General features: G+C 48.6%; 1 protein-coding gene across 1 annotated transcript; it reads left to right on the forward strand.

Annotated features, from left to right (window-relative positions):
- The first annotated feature begins 1,032 nt into the window (after positions 1 to 1,032).
- Positions 1,033 to 20,547, forward strand: Actr1a (actin related protein 1A). Its single transcript, XM_051199572.1, has 11 exons — positions 1,033 to 1,193; positions 8,620 to 8,684; positions 9,359 to 9,434; positions 12,087 to 12,212; positions 14,546 to 14,670; positions 15,901 to 16,117; positions 16,550 to 16,642; positions 17,225 to 17,399; positions 17,497 to 17,558; positions 18,723 to 18,763; positions 18,910 to 20,547. Exons 1-11 carry the CDS (start codon positions 1,146 to 1,148, stop codon positions 19,010 to 19,012), a joined length of 1,131 nt encoding a protein of 376 aa, XP_051055529.1. The 5' UTR covers positions 1,033 to 1,145; the 3' UTR covers positions 19,013 to 20,547.
- The last annotated feature ends 275 nt before the right edge of the window (positions 20,548 to 20,822 follow it).

Consider the following 20,822-nt stretch of genomic DNA (forward strand, 5'->3'; position numbering starts at 1 on the left):
AGGCGTGACTTGACAATAGGCCCCGCCTCCCTGCCTCTGTGTTGGGAACGTCCCAAGGATCTTGGCCTCCCCCTAGTGTTAGGAGGAACCCAGTTTTAAGCGGAGACGCGGTACTTGAGGTGCTAGGGACAGTGAAAGCTCTAAGAAGCTCCTACAGAACGCTGAATATTGTTTTGCTGATGCACGATTTTAAGATAAGCCTGACAACTGACCAATTCATTCGTTTGTGTGCCGTGTGTCATTATTAATGTATTACAACTCTTTAATATATCTTGACTAATAGAAACGTGAAGAGACAAGGAAATAAATACACAGGGTCAAGTGTCCAGCTGTTTTAAAAGCATTTACGCATACTTTCTCTTCACCTGAATATTTTCATCTATTAAGGTTTTAAGCTCGAGATACTAAAGCAGTTTCTAACCCTTTGGATAATATTTAGACAGTAGTTCCATTGCCTCCACCCACAGGTATTTTTTGATAACCTTTGCTTCATGGATTTTTGTTTTGTGTTTCGGGATAACTTTTCTCTGTATATTCCTGATTGTCCTTGAAACTCTGCCGATCAAACTGGCCTCGAACTCGAGATCCTTCTGCATCTGCCTCCCGAGTGCTGGGATTAAAGGCGAGCACTACTACCTATCCACGCTACTGGAAAAGCATTCTACCATTGAGCTACATGCCAGTTATTAATGGTTTATATCGCCCAGGTGAAGGAATGGCTGAGTGGTGGGACTAATCTGTAAAACTCAACCGCCCTTGAACAACTGACAAACCCAGCCTCAACTAAGTACAAGTACTCCAGACTCCGGAATTTAAGAGTGTACTGGGAAACGCGTCGAAGGGACTACAAATCCAGACATGCACCATAATCATCCACCTGTGGCGCTTGACTCTACGGAGACTACAAACCCCACGGCGCCCTTCATCGGAAACACGGGCCAATTTTCTAAACCCGGCGGGACTCGGGCCCTGTTTGGAGTGCTAGTCCTGGGGCAAAGGATGCTGGGGATTGTAGTTCTTCGGCGGCGAGGCCGGGCCGCTCCCTGGACGCCCAGTACCGGCGACTAGACTGCGCATGCGTGTCAGTGGCGTTTGCAGCGGACCGGGCTGGCAGTTCCTTCCTCGGAAGGAAAGATTCCTCTGCCATGGAGTCCTACGATGTGATCGCCAACCAGCCTGTTGTGATCGACAACGTGAGTAGCGTCTTTCCTATCTCTGAAGAGACTGTGCTGTTCTCCAGAAAGGATCGTTTCCGAGGTTTCAGCCTAGGCCGCCTGCTCTTTGTCACTGGCCCGGCCTGTCAGGCGGGTTCAGCTGCCGCCGCCCCCGTCCTCCCCACATCCATAGTTTGCAGGCAGGGCGGCCAGCAGCACTCGTGAGATGGAGAATTTGTGGGTAGACAAAGGGGAGAGCTGTAGTCCGAGAAGGGTCCTTGGACCCTCGGCTCAAGGGGCCTTAACCGTTCTCTGAGACCCTAGCACCCGCCTCCCCCTGGTTTCCATCTCTCCATTGGCTGCCCTTGCTGTCTATCTTAGCCTGTCGGTCCCGCCCCTGGGCCTTGCCGGATTAGAACAGCACTCTGCGGTTATTGGCTGGCGAGCCTGTCGCTCTTCTGGCCGCCATTGCGTTTCCTTTCTGTAAGGGGTGGGGCGGTACACTGGCGCGGTGGGGATTGGCTTGGCGCACTCAGGGAGCGGAAGGCGATGGCTGGTCCCGCGGGGAAGGGCAGTTTCCTTGGGTGTGAGCCGGCCGGGCGGCACAGTAAACTGTCCCTGGGTGGGGCCGGATGATCTGGTGCCAGAAATGGCTGTGGGATTTCAGTTATTTTGTGATTATAAATTATGGCTAGGGAAGGTAAACAGAAAGGGAGAGTGATAGCAGGCGAGGTGCTTTCCTCTTTGCAGTGCTCGGCTGAGAGGCTGCACTGCACACGTAGTGTTTGTCAGGTGCACTAGCGGTTCCAGGGCACTTTCGCCGACATGTCAGTTGAAGCCTCACAGAAAGTGAATGGTTAAGAAGGAAGTTTGCATATCCTTTCACAGAACGAACCCCGAAGATGGAAGTGACCAAGGTCATATTCCGCAGCGGTGCCCTAACAGTCCATTGCCTTGTCTAAATGACATTCCTTTGCTAACCACCCCTCCCCGAAGGAATCGATAATGATAAATAGAAAGAACCTAAATATTGCTTTTATGAGGCGGGGCAGTTGTCTTCGGTTTCTGCTTTTCACCAAAAGGTTTGGTCCTGTGCTCTTTCAGCATCCCTCCTTTGAGGAACCTCTCTAACCTCTGTCCTAGGCTGACCTTCAGAGTAACTGTGATGCTCCAGCCCTTCAGACCTTGGTGTGCTACTAGGTTCTTTTATTTGCATAGTAGGTAGATGGAAACTGCTTCCCCTAGTTTATGCAGGAACATGAGACTTGAGAAGGTTTTCCAGACCACCCTCTTTAGGAGTTGAAGATCCAAGACTAACAATGAAATCATCTGGTTCCAAGTTCTTCAGACTTTCAAGAAAGGCTGTTTTATTTGTTGTAAACTGCCTTTTTAAAAAGGTGAGGCTGAGCCCGGGAGTGGTGCCGCACACCTTTGATCCCAGCACTGGGGAGGCAGAGGCAGGGGATCTCTGTGAGTTCAAGGCCAGCTTGGTCTACAGAGCTAGTTTCAGGACTGTTATATAGAGAAACCTTGCTTTGGAAAACCAGAAAACAAACAAACAAACAAAAAAAGTGAAGCTGAGATTGGGGTGGAAAGGTATGTGGCCCAGCTGGTAGCATTGTCTAACATTTGTGAAGTCCTGGGGTCCATCCCCAGCCAGCATAGACTTGGTATATAAATTGGATGTGATGGTCCATGCCTGTAATCCCAGCACTAGAGAGGTGGAGACAGGAAAATCAGAAATTCAAGGTCATTGTTTGAAGCCAGCCTCCAAGACCCTGTTTGCTTGCTTGCTTGTTTGTTTGTTGCGGATAGGAGGTTAAGCAAAGTTGATTAAATGAGACACCTTGTTTTGAAGTGTTTGTTTTTGTCTTCTTCATTTAGACTCGATAGACTTTTTAAGTCTTGTGGGGAGAGTGAGAGCCTTCGTTTTTCATTAGTTCCTTTTCCTACACCCCGCCCCATCTATCAATCTGGTGGTGGTGGTGGTGTGTGTGTGTGTGTGTGTGTGTGTGTGTGTGTGTGTGTCCGTGTGTCCATCCAGGTCCTTGTGCATGCCCACACTCGTGAGAGAGCTGGTGCCTTTGGAGGCCAGAAGAGGGCTTAAATTCCCTCGAGGCAGTGCTACCAGTAGTTATGAGCTATCCAACATGGATGGGGTGCGGGGAGGGATCCAAACTCTGGCTCTCTCCCAGGGCCGGCCGGAGCTGGTACTCTTAACTACTGGGTCATCTCTCCAGCTCACCGCTACTCTCCTCCTACCCGACTCTACAAGGCATTGAGGGCCCAGTACCACTATGTACACAATAAAGCCTTTTCATTGGCCAGGTGGATGAACAGGTGAATAACTAATGATCTCTATCATGATAACAAAAAGTGGCCAGGGGAAGCGGGGGACCCAATCAAGGTAGGGGGTTTCGGATATGTAATGCTGCAAATGATAGAGTGACATGCCTTTCTTTTGTTTGAGACAGGATCTCCAGTAACTTCTTGTTCTCAGTGTTGATATCCAGAGAACATTACTACTTATGTCTTTAGCTAGTTTCTGTGTGTTAGAGCTACCTCTTTCTTAGTTGGTAAGAAAAGAAATGGGTAGACGTGATCAATCTCAGGCTGGAGAAATGGCTCAGCAGTTAGGAGCACTTGGTCCTCTTGTAGAGGACCACAGTTGCATCCCTAGCACCCTTGGAGGCAGCTGACAACCTATAACTGGAACGAACCAGAGGGTCAGACACCCTCTCTGGTCTCCGAGGGCACTTGCACTCATATACATAGACCCACATACAAGACATCTACATATACACATAATTGAAAGGAATTATCAGTTTTTGTTTTGACATTAACAGCGCAAGAACCGTCTGTTCATCCCACCAGCCCCTTTGCCTTGGATCTCTGGAGCTGAAGTTACAGTGGTTACAAACCACTCAGTATGGAGTCTGGGAACCAGACTCCAGTCCCCTGGGAGAAAAGCAAGTGCTCTTAACTGATGAGCTATCTCTTCAGATCCCTTATTCCTTTTTGAGATCTGAAATACATCTGAAATTTTGTGTACTGCCTGCATGCAGTGCCCGCAGAAACCAGAAGAGGGCACCGATGCCCTGAAACTGGAATTACAGACAGTTGTGAGCTGCTGAGTGGGTGCTTGGGAGCCCTGTGTCCTGTAGAAAAGCAACAAGTGCTCTTAGCTGATGAGCCATCCCTCAGCCTTTGTTCCTTTTCTTACAAAGATCCTCACTGTGTAGCTCTGGCTAACCTGAAGATTCATTATATAGACAAAGCCAGCTTCAAACGTAGGGGCCTCCTGCCTACCTGCCTCTGGAGAGCTGAGGTTACAGGTGTGTACCACCATACCCAGATGGTTTTCTGATTTTCCCGGAAAATCAGAAGGATAATTTCACATGCAGTCTTCCATTTATAACCATTGCCAGTAATCTAAAAGTTTGCTGTGAGTTATAAAAGCAGGTAAGTTGGTAGCCGCAAGTACTGGGGGAATTGTTCCATCTGACGCAGAAGGACTGTTACTGGGCATAGGGCCTCTTTTGGGAGTGATAAAAAAAAATTCTCCAATTAGTTACAAGATTATGGCTAGCCTTGGCTATATGGTTAAACCCTGGTTATACACAATTCTGACCATACTAAGATACATAGAATTGTACTATACCTTAAATTAGTAAATTATGTATGTGAAATATAAATTTTATCTCAGTAAGTTTTTTTGTCTTTCTTTAAAGCTTCAAAGTACTTTCTGAACCAAACAAAAGTCTTGATCAAAATGGACCAATTAACAACCCCTGTCCTAAAACTAGTGCTTGCTCTCAGCATCCTGCACTTGCTTGTGACATGGGGACCATGGTCCTCTTTCCCAGCTCTCAGCATCCTGCACTTGCTTGTGACATGGGGACCATGGTCCTCTTTCCCAGCTCTCAGCATCCTGCTCTTGCTTGTGAGATGGGGACCATGGTCCTATTCCCCAGAACATCAAGGCACCTGAAGTGCTTAAGATGAAATCTCCTCAAGCCACAAGCCTGCAGCCAGCTAGCTGGTGTTGTGAGAGCATGCTGAGGGTGTTAGTTGCTCATTGCCTGCATCAGGTCATTAGTGGCTAGGAGCTGACTTTAGTCCTCATGGATCAAGCATTTCCTCAGACTGCCTTTTCAAGAACCCTGCCTCTTCAGGGTGTGTGTTCATTTCCTTTGTTGAAGTGAGTAGCGGGGTGGCAGCTCATTGCCAGGCACACAGCTCCTATGGCAATGCTGTTAAGAGATAGATGTGTCCCTTTCGCTCTGAGGAACAGTTTGTAGAATAGAGCACCTCATCTCACCTCCTGCCCTGTGCTTGTTGGTCCAACCCTTGTCCTGGCAGGCCTACTGGGGCCACAGGGACAAGCTGGGTCTGGTTCTTCCCATGCGTCACTCCGGTTGCTACTTTTGCCTTCCCTACACCACCTCTGCCTGGGGCTGCTTGCTGGCATTCTAGATGCTAGTTCGGGTTCATAATTTAGGGTTCACCTATCAATTCTTTTTTTTAAGTTTTCTCTTTGGTTTTGTTTGTTTTTGAGACAGGATCTCACTCTATAGCCCAGACTGGTGTCAAATTCAGGGATCTGCTTGCCTCTGACTCCCGAGTGCTGGGATCAAAGGTGTGTGCCACTACTATGCCTGGCAACTATTTGCCAGTCTTTTGCTCATGATTTCTAACTTTCATCAGCTAGTCTCTTTTTTAGTGTCCACCAAATGGAAGATACTGCTATGGGACTTCTCTGATCTTGAGGAACTTGGAATGAATTATGTATATGTGTGTTTTGTAGACAAGTCTTTATACTACAACCATTCGGTGGCCAAGAAGGCCTGAAGAGGGCATCAGATCCCCTTGAAACTGGAGTTGTGAGCCTGCTGTGAGCCACAGTGCGGGTGCTGGGAACCCAGATCTGGTCCTCTGAAGAGCAGGTGGTGCCCTTAACCCCTGAGCCGTCTTTCTCCACCTCACTTGGTTTTTTGAGACAAAGTCTTGCTATGTATCTCCTTAAGCTCTGGCTCTCCTTGCCTCCACCTTCAGCTGGGAGTGTTTACAGGCATGGCTGAATCGGACATCTTAATCTGCCTTGTTACCCAGACTCTTGTCCTTGTACTAGTGAACTCAAAGCAAACGACTTGGAAAATCAACTCTTAAAAATATCCAATATGGAGCTGAAGAGATGCTCAGCGGCTAAGAGCACTGGCCGCTCTTCTAGAAGACCCAGTTTCAATTCCTAGCACTCCATGGCAGCTCACAACTATCTGTAACTGAAGTTCCAGGGAATTTGATACCTTTATACCAGTACACATAAGATAAAGCTAAATAAATTATTTTCTTGAAAATATTCACTTCTAAGGGGCACTAGTGGCACACACCTTCAATCCCAGTACTCAGGAGGCAGATACACCTTATAGCACAGCCCTTGGAAGTCAGAGACAGGAAGATCTCTAAGTTCAAGGGTAGCCTGGCCTACAGAGTGAGTTCCAGAACAGCTAAGGCTACACAGTGAAACCCTGACCCCCCCCCCAAAAGAAAAAGGAAAGAAAAGAAAAGAAAAAAAAAAAACAAATAAATAAAACATTCAAATGTAAGGGGCAGTGGTGGTCCACAGGCACTGTAATCTCAGCACTCAGGAGACAGAGACAGGTGGATCTCTGTGAGTTCCAGGTCATCCTGGTCTATAGAGCTAGTTTCAAGACAACCAAGGCTCTACAAAGAAATTCTGTCTCAAAACAAACAAAAACCTAAAAAAGACAGGAGGGGCGGGGGCCGGGATCCAGATCTGAAGTGTGTATGGAGGCACAGGCCCAGAATTCAGGAGGTGGAGGCACAGGGGGATCAGAAGAAATTCTGTGTCGCCCTCGGCTACAGAGCAGTTTGAGGCCAGCCTGGGACGTGTGAGGCCCTGTCTCAGGGCTCACCTTCACTTCTCTTGTCTGGGTCCCTGCCAGGAGACCCAGCAGTCTGTAGGTGGTACACACCCGCTGAAGACAGTGAACAATTATTAGAAGCTTGAACTAACAAGTTCCTGAAGGTCTTTTGCACGGTGCTGTTCCTGTCCATCTATGCCAGTGCCCAAGCCCTGGGGTTTGAGAACTCCCCTCCCTCCTAGGCTTTGGGCTCAGTTCACAGAAGCAGCTTCCCGGCTCCTTGCAACACTGCCCAGGCCAGTGAGGTTGCACATCATCTCCTGTTTGCTCCCTTCTGCCACTAGAGGTCCCTGCTCTCCCCTGTGCACTGCTTCCCGTCCTCCCACTGCTTACCACACATTCGCCACCCTCAGACACCAAGGTGACTGTGTCATCGCCTCCATCTTACCTCCACACCTCTCTGTAGAGGAGGGGGAACCAGAGAGCCAAGGGTGTGCCAGAAGGCCTTTGGTGCAAAGGTAACTTTGGCTCGCTTGCATCTCTCCTGTATTAACTTTATGCAGTGTAGCGGTATGCTCTACCCCAGGAGTAGTGGTTGACTGAAGACCAGGTGAGGCACAAGGACGTGGGAATCAGATGTGGTAGTAGTCAGGGTTAGAAGGAGGAGGATGGGGTGCTGCAGGGAAGGCGTCGAGACTGATGGTATTTGCAAATGCGCCCCATTAGGTCTTACAGTGTTCCCTGCACACGGTTGGCCGCAGTGCCTGGGGTCAGGGTTCACGTTGGTCGGGCCCTGGAGGGTGTGATGCTTGTTCTTGTATGGTGATGGGCAGTGGAGGCGCACACCTTTAATCCCAGCGCTGGGGAGGCAGAGGCAGGCAGATCTCTGTGAGTTCCAGGACAGCCTGGTCTACAGAGCAAGTTCCAGGACAGCCAGGGCTATGTAGAGAAACCCTGTCTGAGTGGGGGGGGGGGAGGGAAGGGAATAGAGAGAACAAAAAGAAAAAGGGTTCTTTGCTGACACTACACCACACTAGGTGCCAGGTACTGGAGCAGGAATTTGATTCCTGTCTTCTCTCCTCCAACAAGTCATTGAGGCCTCCCGCTCTTCACCGTCAGGAGGAAAACACTGGCTTATAAAACATAGCAAACTACAAAGTCTGGTGCTTCTGTCCCTTCCATGAGAGCCAGAGAACGTGCATTGAGTCTGGATAATGCACAGTATGCCTGTGGAGGCAGAGAGCAAGTTTGTGGGGTCGTTCCTTGACCAGACTTGTATGATGCATGCTTTTATCTGATAAGCCGTCTCCTCGGCCCCATTCATATCATTTGTTATACTCAAAGTGTACTACAGGAGAAAACTATAGAAAACTCCAGCAGTTCATTGAGTGTGCAGTGCTAGCCCTGGTTACCATCTCTAGTGCCTTCTCTTCCTGGGTGTGCATTCACCTTTTCCTATGCTCTGTCAACATGACTGTTACACGCACAAATGCGGGCTCTTTCTCTTAATGGAAACAGAACCATACCGCGACTGCTGGATTTATTGGTGGTTATCACTTTTCTTTGTCCTCTCTCCACAGGGATCCGGTGTGATTAAAGCTGGTTTTGCTGGTGATCAGATCCCCAAATACTGCTTTCCAAACTAGTAAGTCATTCTGAGATTTGGTTATGACTGTGGGGATCTTGTCTACTTTGTGGCCAGCCCTGCCTCACTGAGGAGGAAGAACTCTCTCAACTTTGGTACCCAAGACAGTAAACAAAGGATGTGAATGGGGTTCGGGATAAGCAAAGGGATTTGTTACTACCTGGCATGTTTTGAGAGGTACAGCAAAAGGCCTCTATTTCGTGTGTGTGTGTGTGTGTGTGTGTGTGTGTGTTTGTGATAAATTTTGTCCTTGGTGCCTTAGAGAGCCCTCTAGTTTTTATTTTCATTTATTTATTTTTTATTTTGCTTTCGAGACAGGGTTTCTCTGTGAAGCCCCGGCTGTCCTAGAACTCGCTCTGTAGACTAGGCTGGCCTCGAACTCACAGAAATCTGATTGCCTCTGCCTCCCAAGTGTTGGGATTAAAAGTGTGTGCCACCACTGCCCAGCCATTTAGAAATTCTTTTTACTGGGAAAATGCAGAACTAGAGATATTATTTGTAAAACAATGTAATAAAAGTAGATAATATGAAAATCACTTCAAATAGTACATGTTTTTTATATAAAACACAGAAAAGGACAAGAAAGGAAGTGGAAATTAACACAGACATGGGCACAGTAGGGTGGGAGTCATGCATCTGGACTGTGCCCTTCATTGTCTGTCCGTCTCTTCTAGTGTGGGCAGACCCAAACATGTTCGTGTCATGGCAGGAGCCCTCGAAGGTGACATCTTCATTGGCCCCAAAGCTGAGGTAATCTCCAGTCCCGCAGAAGGAGCCCTGGCCTTGCAGAGGACCTGCCTTAGCCACCATACTGGAAGTGTTTGTTTTGGACACAGCAATGAGCAAAGGGCTCACTTTTCTCCCAAGAGCAGACTCCAGCCTTGGATAAATGTATCTGGAACCCCACTTTGTGAATCAGAGGCCAGTCTAGAAAATGGGACTTCCCTATCTTTCTGTACCCTGTCACTGCCTTAGTAGTGATTACTTTGATTGGCAAGAGGGATTCAGAGGGGAGATCCCGTGTCGCCTGCCCTCAGTATGAGTTCATTACCCCAGCTTTGGCAGAGCCCCCAGACAGGCTCTAGGAAGCATAACTGCAGCGTCGTCGTCCCCCACCGCCACGGTCACACTGCCACGCCAGTCCCAATTAACATACTGAGAGACCCTGTATTAGATATAACGCTGTTGGCCAGTTACTTGTTTCTTATTGGCTAGCTCTGTCTTAAGTATTAACCCATTTCTATTAATCTAAGTATTTCCACGTGGTCTCATCTTACCAGAGAGCGGGCTGGTGTTCTGCTCTCTCCAGTCTCTCCATCTTGACTCCTCCTTACTACTTCCTATTTCCTCCTTGTCTCCTAGTCCCTCCTATCTTCCTTTCCTATTGGCCAACAGTGCTTTATTCATTATTCATTAACCAGTTACTCATTAACCAGTATGAGAAACATATTTACAGAATGACATCTCCCATCATCTCCTCTTTTCTGTCTAAAATAAAAAGAAGGGTTTTAACCTTAATATGGCAAAATATATCACACAATAGTTATCAAATAAGAATCACAGTTAACAATATTTAGTCCTTTAACATTTAGCAAGATTTAAATATTTTATCATCTATCCTATCTTAGTGAGTCTAAAGTCTTATATGTAACTTATCTTTAATCCAAACTAAGGAAAACTATAACCATAACTATCTGTCTTCAACTCTTTTAAAGACCACAGAAGGGTAGTATATAAACTCTATATGGTCAGTCATATGAAGTTCTTTTGTAATCTTCCATCTTCAGCCCATAGGCCATAGTGTGTCTGGCAGACTCTTCAGCAAAGCAGGAAACTTTAAACTGTCTTCTTGTATTGGCAGTTTGTCAGTCACTTTCCTCTGTGTCCTGCAGACTGTCTGGCAGACTCTTCCATGAAGCAGGAACCTTGTAGCAATGTCCATCTTGAATCAGCAGTCATTTTCCTGTGGGTCCTGCATGTCCAGTGTATACATCATGAAGTCAAACAGTCCAGACAAGAGCAGTATCTTGCCCAAATGGCTAGTCTTGCCATATTGAAAGCACATTTTTTCGATGTCCATCTTTCTTTTTGACACAGGTGGTGTTGCCAGAAGCATTTATGTCTCACTGTCAAGAAAAACCCTAAACCATTTTAAATGCCATATTCTGTAGGTCTATTTCAAATACATCTCTGTGTATCTTGAAAAACCTAACTCTAAGCTTTGACTATCATAGGTAATTATCTATAATCTGTACTACATTATACATTACATTTCTAAATGAGCTATAAACAAAAGGAAAAATATACATATCACAAAATTGACCTTAAATTGTATCAATAAATGAAAATCCATTCCAAAACAAAGTATTCATATCTATACCATAATCCCCTTTTTACCTTTAAAAAGATTGGTTGTGGTCACTAACCATTTATAACCGAGTCCATTTAAATGAAAGCAAACATTTATAAACAATATTTGGGAATTTGGGCGTCGTTCTTTCCAAACTGCTTCCTGCTGATAGGGGGCGCTGTCATGGGGATCCTAAGAAGATGCAGAAATCCTGGCTGTAGTCTGCAAGGCTGCCTTGTTTAAGCTGTTTTGAATGTTGGATCACCAGGAATGCTGTTTAAGGGGGTCTGACTTGATCAAACCATGTTAGTCTGGAAGGAATCCACAGCTTTTCATTTTCTGTGGAAACAAAAATAGAAATCCTTTTCCCCAGTAACTTGTCCTTCAACTTAAATTTTGGAGTCAAAGCATTTTTAAAATATATAAATTGAATTAATCCAGTAGCATTTCTTTTATCAGTTGTTGTTATTTCCTCAGCAGTCAAACAATTTAAAGACAACAGAATAGCATATAGTATCCACAGTTTTTCTGTGCTTTCCATCTTTACATGGCTTTTTTTATTACTCTTTTTTTTTTTTTTTTTTTTTTTTTTACTTTTTGTTTTTTTATTTTTTGAGACAGGGTTTCTCTGTGTAACTTTTATCTGTCCTGTGATTCACTCTCCATACCAGGTTTACTTTGCAATCACAGAGATCTGCTTGCTTCTGTCTCCCAAGTGCTGGGATTAAAGGTGTGTGCCACCACACCCAGCTCCTCGCTGTCTTTTAAAAACGATTTTATTCTTTTTCTCTCCTAAGCCAACGTATATTTTAAAACATACTGTAAACCTTTAGTCATCTGCTTTACAGCTGCTCAGAGAGTACAGGCAGCTTGCAGCATAAATCTCCAACTCAGAATGAGTGCCTCCCCTCAGCATGGATGAGGACTGCAGGCTGGGACCCTGGGCAGCGGAGGCTCCTTCCGAAGTGATTCTGCCCATACAGCTCAGGCCTGGGAGGGCAGGGAGCCAGTAGAACCCGACTGCCCCTACAGATTGTGCCTTCTGCTTGCAGGAGCACCGAGGGCTGCTGTCAATCCGCTACCCCATGGAACATGGAATCGTCAAGGACTGGAATGACATGGAGCGCATCTGGCAGTATGTCTACTCTAAGGACCAGCTGCAGACTTTCTCAGAGGAGGTGAGGGCCCGTGTACAGGACACTCCGGGGCAGGACGCCAGGCTGGGTTAAACTACACTCCAGAGATGATGGGGCTGAGACAGACAATGAAAACTACCGAAAGTGTTCGAGGCTAAATATGTGCCGGCACTGGGCCGTATATCTTCAGGGTATACCCTAATTTTATATTCATATTATTCCATTACTATGTTAGAACTGCCAGGTGCGGTGGCACACGCTTTTAATCTCAGCACTTGGGAGGCAGAGGCAAGTGGATCTCTGTGAGTTCAAGGCCAGCCTGCTCTACAGAGCAAGTGCCAGGACAGGCTCTGAAGATACAGAGAAACCTTGTCTCTAAAAAACAAAAACAAAAATAGGGGCTGGAGAGATGACTCGGTGGTTAAGCACTGGCTGATCTTCCAGAGGTCCTGAGTTCAATTCCCAGCACCCACATGGTGACTCACAGCCATCTCTAGTGGAATCTGATGCCCTCTTCTAATACTCAGGCATATATGCAGATAGAGCACTCATGAACATAAAATAAGAATTCTAAACACAAAACAAAAGTACTGTGCTTGCAGTGGACCCAGGTTCAATTCCCAGCACCCACATGGCAGCTCACAACTGTCTGCAACTCCAGCTTCAGGCAGATCTGATGCCTTCTTCTGGCATCTGAGAGTACCTGTGTGCATCTGTGCATAAACACATACACATAAATAAACGTAGAAAATAAAAACAAGAGGTCTAGCTAGAATTGCCTCTGTCTTATAAACAAGAAAATAGAAAATGGAGCAGTAGTCAGGGCATGGTAGTACATAGCTGTAATACCGGCCTTGGGAGGAGGGTAGAGATTCAAGGCTGTCCTCGGCTACACAGCCTCATTGAGGCCAACCTGGGCTACGTGTCTCAAAACAATAAAAAATAATTATGGCAGCAAGGTGGCTCACTAAAAGGTTCTACAAGGTGACACTGACCTTCACATATGTGCATGTGTGCATTCAAAAAATAAATGTAGGAAAATAAAAATTAAAAGGAAAGAAAATCAGAAAATCCAAGAAGTATTTTCAAAATCTTTTAACAACTAAAGGAGTTGAGCCTGGAATCAGACCCACATCTTTCAGAGCCCACGCTCATTAGTTTCCGAGGGCGTGAATCTCAGAGATGGAAGGAGAATGCGTCAGTGTTCAGGAACAGGAAATGTCCAGGCTTTAAAAATGTTCAGTGTGTGCTAGAGAGAGCTCAGCAGTTAAGAGTGAGGTCTGCTCTTCCAGAAGACCTGAGCTATTTCCAGCACCCATGAGGGATGGTCTATAACCTGCTCTAACCCCAGCTCCAAGGTGCCTGCACTTACATGCACAGATACACACACAAAATAATTAAAATAAGTAAAACATAAATAGTTCAGGCATGGTTGCATACTTTTTAAAAAATTATGTGTAAGAATGCTCTATCTGCATGTGCAGCTTTGTGCCAGAAGAGGTCATCAGATCCCACAATAGATGGTTGTGGTATGTGGTCGCTGGGAATTGAACTCAGAACTTCTGGAACAGCCAGTGCTCTTAACCACTGAGCCATCTATCTAAGTGCCCTTGGGAGGCACATTCCTTTAATCCCAGCACTTGGGAAACAGAAGCAGGTGGATCACTTAAATCTGAGGCTAGCCTGGTTTATGGTAAGGTCTAAGGCATCCAGGGAGATAGATAGATAGATAGATAGATAGATAGATAGATAGATAGATAGATTTTTTAAAAAATAATAATAATAATAAAAATGAGAGGCTGGAGAGGTGGCTCAGCAGTTAAGAGCACTGGCTGCTCTTGCAGAAGATCCAGGTTCAATTCCCAGCACTCATGGCAGCCCACACCTGTATGTAACTCCAGTTCCCTCCCACAGACACACATGCAAGCAAACCACCAATGCACATAAAAGTAATAAAAGGACTAGAAGTGCAGCCCTGTGGAAGTGTGCTTGTTTACCACAGGAAACAGTTTCCAGCACCACAAAAACAAAACCTCACCAAGGAAATCAATGTTAAGTTTTAATTTCCCATTTGAAATATATTTACAATATCATAATTCAGAGTTTTAACAAAATCTCCCTGACTAGTAGGCAATGCACAGCAGATTCAGGGACCTAGAGATGGGTTTTGGAAGACAAGGAGGGGGACTCGAGGGTAAGGACAGATGGGACTTGAGGGTAAGTGTGGAGAGGAGAGAGACAGACTTGGCCATGGCATGTGGCAATCTCTGTTTGCCTGTTCTCCGAGGGAGCCTGACAGGGCCCTGGATTCTCATGGTGGAGTTACGAGGATGCACAGCTGGCTCACACTGCCTGTCTCCTGGCCTCTTTCCCAGCATCCTGTGCTCCTGACTGAGGCTCCTTTAAATCCTCGGAAAAACCGGGAGCGAGCTGCAGAGGTTTTCTTCGAGACCTTCAACGTGCCAGCTCTCTTCATCTCCATGCAAGCTGTGCTCAGCCTGTGAGTAGCAGGTGCCCTGTAACCTACAGGGCCTTACCCAGTAACCTTCAGTGCTCACCACATTGAGGAAGAGTTAAGAGAGTGAGAAAAAACTTTTAGTGAAACTAGACATCGAAGCTCCTCAGAGGAAACCAAAAGCAAAGGTGTGTCTGGGGCTGAGACCACCCCAGTGTAGTGCTCAGGTTTGGTGTCCAGGTCTATGACCGTATGTTGACACCACCCTTCCTGAAGGCTCAGAGTGTCCCAGCTCTGTGTTGACTGTGCTAGGCTGCTGGTGTATCTGTGTCATGAGTCTTGTTCTGTCCGGCCAGTCAGCTCCCAAAAAAACATGGAGACTCCTTGTTAATTAGGAAAGCTCGGTCTATAGCGTAGGCTTGTTCCTCACCAGCTCTCATAAATTAAAATAAATTAAATTAACCCATTTATATTCATCTACGTTCTATCACATAGCGTTACCTCTCTTCCATCTTGCACCTCCATTTTCCTCTCTGCGTCTCCTCTGTGCCTAGATTTTCCTCCTCTTCCTTTTTCATCCTGGAAGTCCCACCTATTCCTCCTGTCTAGCAATTGGCCATTCAGCTTTTTATTACACCAATCGCAGCAAGTCTATCTTCACGGTTTTATTACACCAATCGCAGCAAGTCTATCTTCACGGTTTTATTACACCAATCACAGCAAGTCTATCTTCACGGTGTACAAGTATCCCGCAGCATATCTGTGATCCAGGCAGCTCCACCCGGCCATATTCGTTATCCTGCCATGTCCCGTCCCATTGTCCCGTCCCGTCGTCCCGTTCTCCCCCCCCCCGCCCCCCCCTCTACATCTATCTGCTGCTGAGGTGGTACCCTATGAATCTCTGTCATTTGGAGATAGGAAACTATAGGCAGACCCCATGCAGAGGCTGCATGGTGAAGACCGGGCTCTCCAGGAAAGTGAGAAGCAGTCGTGTTTTCCTGTGTTCGCTTCTCTTCCCTCCTTCCCTTGGGAGCTGAGGCTGCCCTTTAGGTCGGGTCTCCAGGGTAGTTAAAGGCCGGCTGTTCTCTCACACAGGAAGGCCTATTCTTCAGGGCACTGGAGAAGCTTTGCTCCTCCTCCAAGGGTTCCCTAGTGCTCCACCCACCGAAGGGCCCAGGAGAAACAGACCCAAGGGTTAGCGCCACTGCCCCTGAGCTTTGACGAGTGGGTTTCGTTCCGGAGCGTAGCACGCAGTGGTTGTGCCCTTTGCCTCAGTTATGCCACAGGCAGGACCACAGGTGTGGTGTTGGATTCTGGGGACGGCGTCACCCATGCAGTCCCGATCTACGAAGGCTTCGCCATGCCGCACTCTATCATGCGCATCGACATCGCCGGCAGAGATGTCTCTCGCTTCCTTCGCCTCTACCTCCGTAAGGAGGGCTATGATTTCCACTCCTCCTCCGAGTTTGAGATTGTCAAGGCCATAAAGGAAGTGAGTGCTGTCCTGTGGGCTAGGGGCGGGATGGGGAGTAGTGACCTAAGAAGGAAGAGGGTTGGTGCTCCACGGGTCCTGGGCCAGGCTGTCTTCACTCCTGGCACTGTGTGTGGCTGGGCCTCTGCGCAAGTGCACAGACTACAGGTTGTGCGGGCTCACGACCTTGGAGAAGTTGAAAGGGCTCTTTTCCTAAGCGGATCGAACCCTCCTGACGTGTGGTTCTGGGGAAACCTCTGAGCTGGGAACCAGAACCTATCAGAGGGAGGAGGAGGCTATCTGGGCCTGCCTAACTGTGGGTAGCCTCAGGCCCAGTGGAACCAGGACTCAGGGCAGTGTGACAGATCTCTGCAACAGCATGCCACTTCTGTGGGACTTGCCTGAGAGTCACTAGGTTTCCTGCCATCCTGACTGCCATACTTGACTCTGCAGAGAGCCTGCTACCTGTCCATAAACCCCCAGAAGGATGAGACACTAGAGACGGAGAAGGCCCAGTACTACCTGCCTGATGGCAGCACCATTGAGGTAGTGTGCACATCTTCCTTTTCCTCTCGCACCCACCAGTAAGCTTGGACTCAAGTGGAATGCCCTGAGAGGCCCTGAGCAGGAGGGCTCCCGAGCGAACGGGCGCCAGTGCCTTTCTATGGAAAAGGGAAGGGGCTCGGAGGGACCTCCCCAGGTCAGGGTGCACAGGGAAGTGGGTGTTCGCGCTGTCTTTGACCATCCCTGGGTCCAAATTGGTGAAGTCACTGCTCCCTAGAAGTTCTGCTGATGAAATGTTTCCAAGAGTGTTAATGCTCTAGATCTATCTCTCGCAGAGATGCCAGAGCTGGTGGAATGCTCTAGATCTATCAGCTAGCAATGCCAGAGCTGGTGGAATGCTCTAGATCTCTCTCTCTCGCAGAGATGCCAGAGCTGGTGGGACCTGCTTTCCCTCCCTGGTTTCCCAGAAGCTGTTTCTTTGCAGGAGCCCAGTCTTTGCCCCTTGTCATAAGGGTTGTTGTCAGTCTGGGCTCCGCATACACAGGCAGAGAGGCCTCTTCTGCTCCCATTCCCAAGGGAGCTCAGGCCCAGCCCAGCCTCTTCAGCCGGCTCTTTACCCTCCAGATCGGCCCTTCCAGGTTCCGGGCCCCTGAGCTGCTGTTCAGGCCAGACTTGATTGGTGAGGAGAGCGAAGGCATCCATGAGGTCCTGGTGTTTGCCATCCAGAAGTCTGACATGGATCTACGGCGCACACTTTTCTCCAACATCGTCCTGTCAGGAGGTTCTACCCTGTTCAAAGGTTGGTCTTTGTTCACAGGCCTCTTGTTAGAGAAGATCCCGTCATGCCGGGATTGGGTACCAAGGAATTCATTCGGGTCTCTTTTTCTGCCCATTAGGTTTTGGCGACAGGCTACTGAGTGAAGTGAAGAAACTAGCTCCAAAAGACGTTAAGATCAGGGTAGGAGCATGCTGGAGGTCGGGCGGGGTAGAGCTGGGCTCCGAGGACTTGGAACACGTGGTGTGTCCCCTTCCGGATCCCTCCAAGCTCTTCAGGCAACCACAGCACTGTAGGCAGGGTCAGGGACTCCTGGCACATAGAATGGCCCCATAGTATACATTCGCCTCAAAGAGGACCCATTCTCAGCCAGGCAGTGGCGGCACACACCTTTAATCCCGGCACTTGGGACGCAGAGGCAGGCAGGCGGGTTTCGTCTGTGAGTTCGAGGCCAGCCTGGTCTGCACAGCAAGTTCCAAGACAGCCTCCAAAGCCACAGAGAAACCCTGTCTGGAGAACACCAAACAAAAAGAGGGCCCGTTCTCACTATGGAACAGCAGCTAGATGTGTACACATGTAATCCTAGCACTTTAGAGGCTGAGGCAGAAGGACTGCCAAAAAAAAGTTCAAGGCTAGCCTGGACCTACATAGAAGGACCCTGCCTAAGGACAGCCACTTAATGCCGGAATGTGGTAGGCCTTAGCCAGGGCCCCGCTGGCCCTTGGGGAACACTAAGCTGACACTTTGTTGTGTAATGCCGGTTGCCTTCTGAGTATCTGCTGAAGGGAATCACTTCATGGAGAGGAAGACCCCAAATGAAGGGGTCTAACTCCTGCCCTGGGTGTATTTCCCTGCTTAGTGTCATGCTGACCACAGCCCCCGAAGGAAGTCATAGGTCCAGCAAGGGACCTGTTGCATGGCGTGCGTACGCTGTATTTGGCAGCAAGACAGAGTAAACGGTTGGCAGGGGTGGGGTGGGGCTGGGAGTTGATTCACCTGCTATGTAAGCATGAGGACCAGAGTTCAGGTCCCCAGAATTCTCATAAAAGCCAGGTAGGCATGGCGGCCACTTGTAAGTGCAGCATCTGGGAAGTGAAGACAAGGTCCCCAAGGACAAGCCATCCCGGGAGACTAGCCAGATCTTGCAAGCTAGCTCGGGGTTGAGCAAGAGTCTTTCGCTTCAGTGATTAGAGAGTGATTGAAGAAGACACCAGATGGCCTCTGTGCGTACACACATGTGCACCCAGGCACACACACGTGCTGCCATATACCTGGGAACACACACGTGCAAAAGAGGAATAAGTAGGGCTCTGGTGTTTTAGATCCCTCTTTCCACCCCCTCTGCAGATATCTGCACCCCAGGAGAGACTGTACTCCACATGGATTGGGTGAGTAGCCCATAGAGTGAGAACAGGACGGGAAGCGGGGGCTTTGGCCATCCCTCCATCCTCCTGTCCCTTGAAAGCCGCTGGGGGCTTGGCTGGCTGCACGGTTTCGTTCACTCACGCTGCCCCTTTGGTTTCCCCCACTGCAGAGGGTCTATCCTTGCTTCCCTGGACACCTTTAAGAAGATGTGGATCTCCAAGAAGGAATACGAAGAAGATGGTGCCCGATCCATCCACAGGAAAACCTTCTAATGTGGAGACAGCACCTTCACCTCTCTCTGAAGTTAACTCCACTTGAAACCTCGCTTTCTTGAGTTGGGGTGTTGGAGAGGAACTGTCTGTGTGTGTGAGTGAGTGTGTGGGTATGCGTGCGTGCACATGGCGAGTGTGTGCGGCCCAGGGATCCCGGGCCCAGAAAGGACATTGAACTACCCGCGATGGTAATGGCCTGAGGCCTGGGGTTGACTACTAACTGGCCCCTTCCAGGGAAGAGCCCTGGCAGAGGCCCACTCCTTTCTCAGCTAGGCCTTTGTCTGGCTGTGTGGAACTATGGTTACTACCATAGAGAGACCTTGCTGCTGCCAATCTAGGCTGGGCTGGCCCCACCCCACCCCAGAGTGCCCTGAGGCTGGAGGCAGCCGCTGTCTCCCCCCTCGTCATTCTGCTGTCCATGCTCTGGATCAGACCGAGACCTGAGGCTGGGGTTAGGCTCTGTCCGGCTTTGTTTCAGTTTGGGTTTGAAGACTGAAAAAGCACCCCAGCAGTGATTGTAGGCTGGGCTCAGGGGAGAGCAGGGTACACGTGTTTACCTGGGAACCAGGTAGGAACCAGGACCACACAGGGCATGGGAGGACAGGCCATAGCTGCAGGCTTAATTCCCCAGCCCCAGCCATCCAGGGAGACCCTGTGGGCGCCAGGCCCTGTTGTTTGCTTCTCATCCTTGTTTCCATACCATCTTCAGTTTTATTTATGGGAGTGTTTGTTTGGTAAAGGGGCTGCAGAGAGGGCTCACTGCCCCTGCCCGCGGTCACCTGGCTTACACTAATGTTTACAGCACCTAGGCTTTGCATAGCATCCGGGGCATCACCCACCCGACGGTAAACTAACAGTGTTCACAGGCCTCAGGGCCCTGCAGGACTGGAGGCTGCACACAAGGCCTCCCGCCAGCCTCTTCTCCTTGCTCACTGCCCTGGAACCACCAGGCTGATTGCGGTTAGATTTTCCAAAACAGGAAATCACATCACTCTTTGGCAGAGGCCCCTTGCGAGGGAGGTATGTTGGAGATCTAGACCCTTTAAAACTAAGAAAGCTGCAGTTAACCATATTGCCTTTTACCACTCTAGCTGGCCAGGGAGACGAGGTCAAGGGCAGGGAAGCCATTCTGGGTTGGTCAAAGCCACTCCTGACTTTGTACCTGTTTGGGGATGGAGAGAAGAGGCCAGACAAAGTGCCAAGAACCGATGGGCTCAAGCCTGGCTCTCAGAAGCGGTCCAAGGGCTTTGTACCCAGACAGTACAAAGCTAGGGTGAGCCTGTCTTCATCGGCACCTTCACCAGTGATACCCAGTCCCACCTCACTTCCAGATTCCAAACAGTATTCTCTCCACCATCCCATGACCAAAGGCCCCTGCTGAAGCTGGTGTGTGTGAAATCAGTGTAGCAACCCATAGACTGCAGTGCTTAACCAGCTCACCTCTTAGCCCAAGCCTGGCCCTTGCACAGCCTCGAAAAGCCACGTTGCCTGGTGGGGCCTAGTGTACTTAAATAAAGTCGTTCCAATAGATACATCATTTCGCCTCTCTCTGTGGCCAGTGCCTGGTGGGAAGAAAGGGAAGCTACGGTCTCAATCTGACTGGCAGAGCAGACCTCAGCCTGTTGTGGAAAGAGAGCTGGCGGTCCAGCTGTGTGCACTCAAGCCCGCGGGTGAAGCCTGACTTCAAGTGATGGACATCTCGACCCCCTGAAATCAGGGCTCTCAGAACCCCAGTCTCGCGGGGAACCAAGGCAGGAGAATCACATTAAAGACGCCGTTAAAGAGTGAGCTCAGAGTGAGCCTCGTCTCA

The sequence above is a fragment of the Phodopus roborovskii genome, unplaced genomic scaffold (assembly GCF_943737965.1).
Source record: "Phodopus roborovskii unplaced genomic scaffold, PHOROB, whole genome shotgun sequence".
NCBI lineage: Eukaryota > Metazoa > Chordata > Mammalia > Rodentia > Cricetidae > Phodopus > Phodopus roborovskii.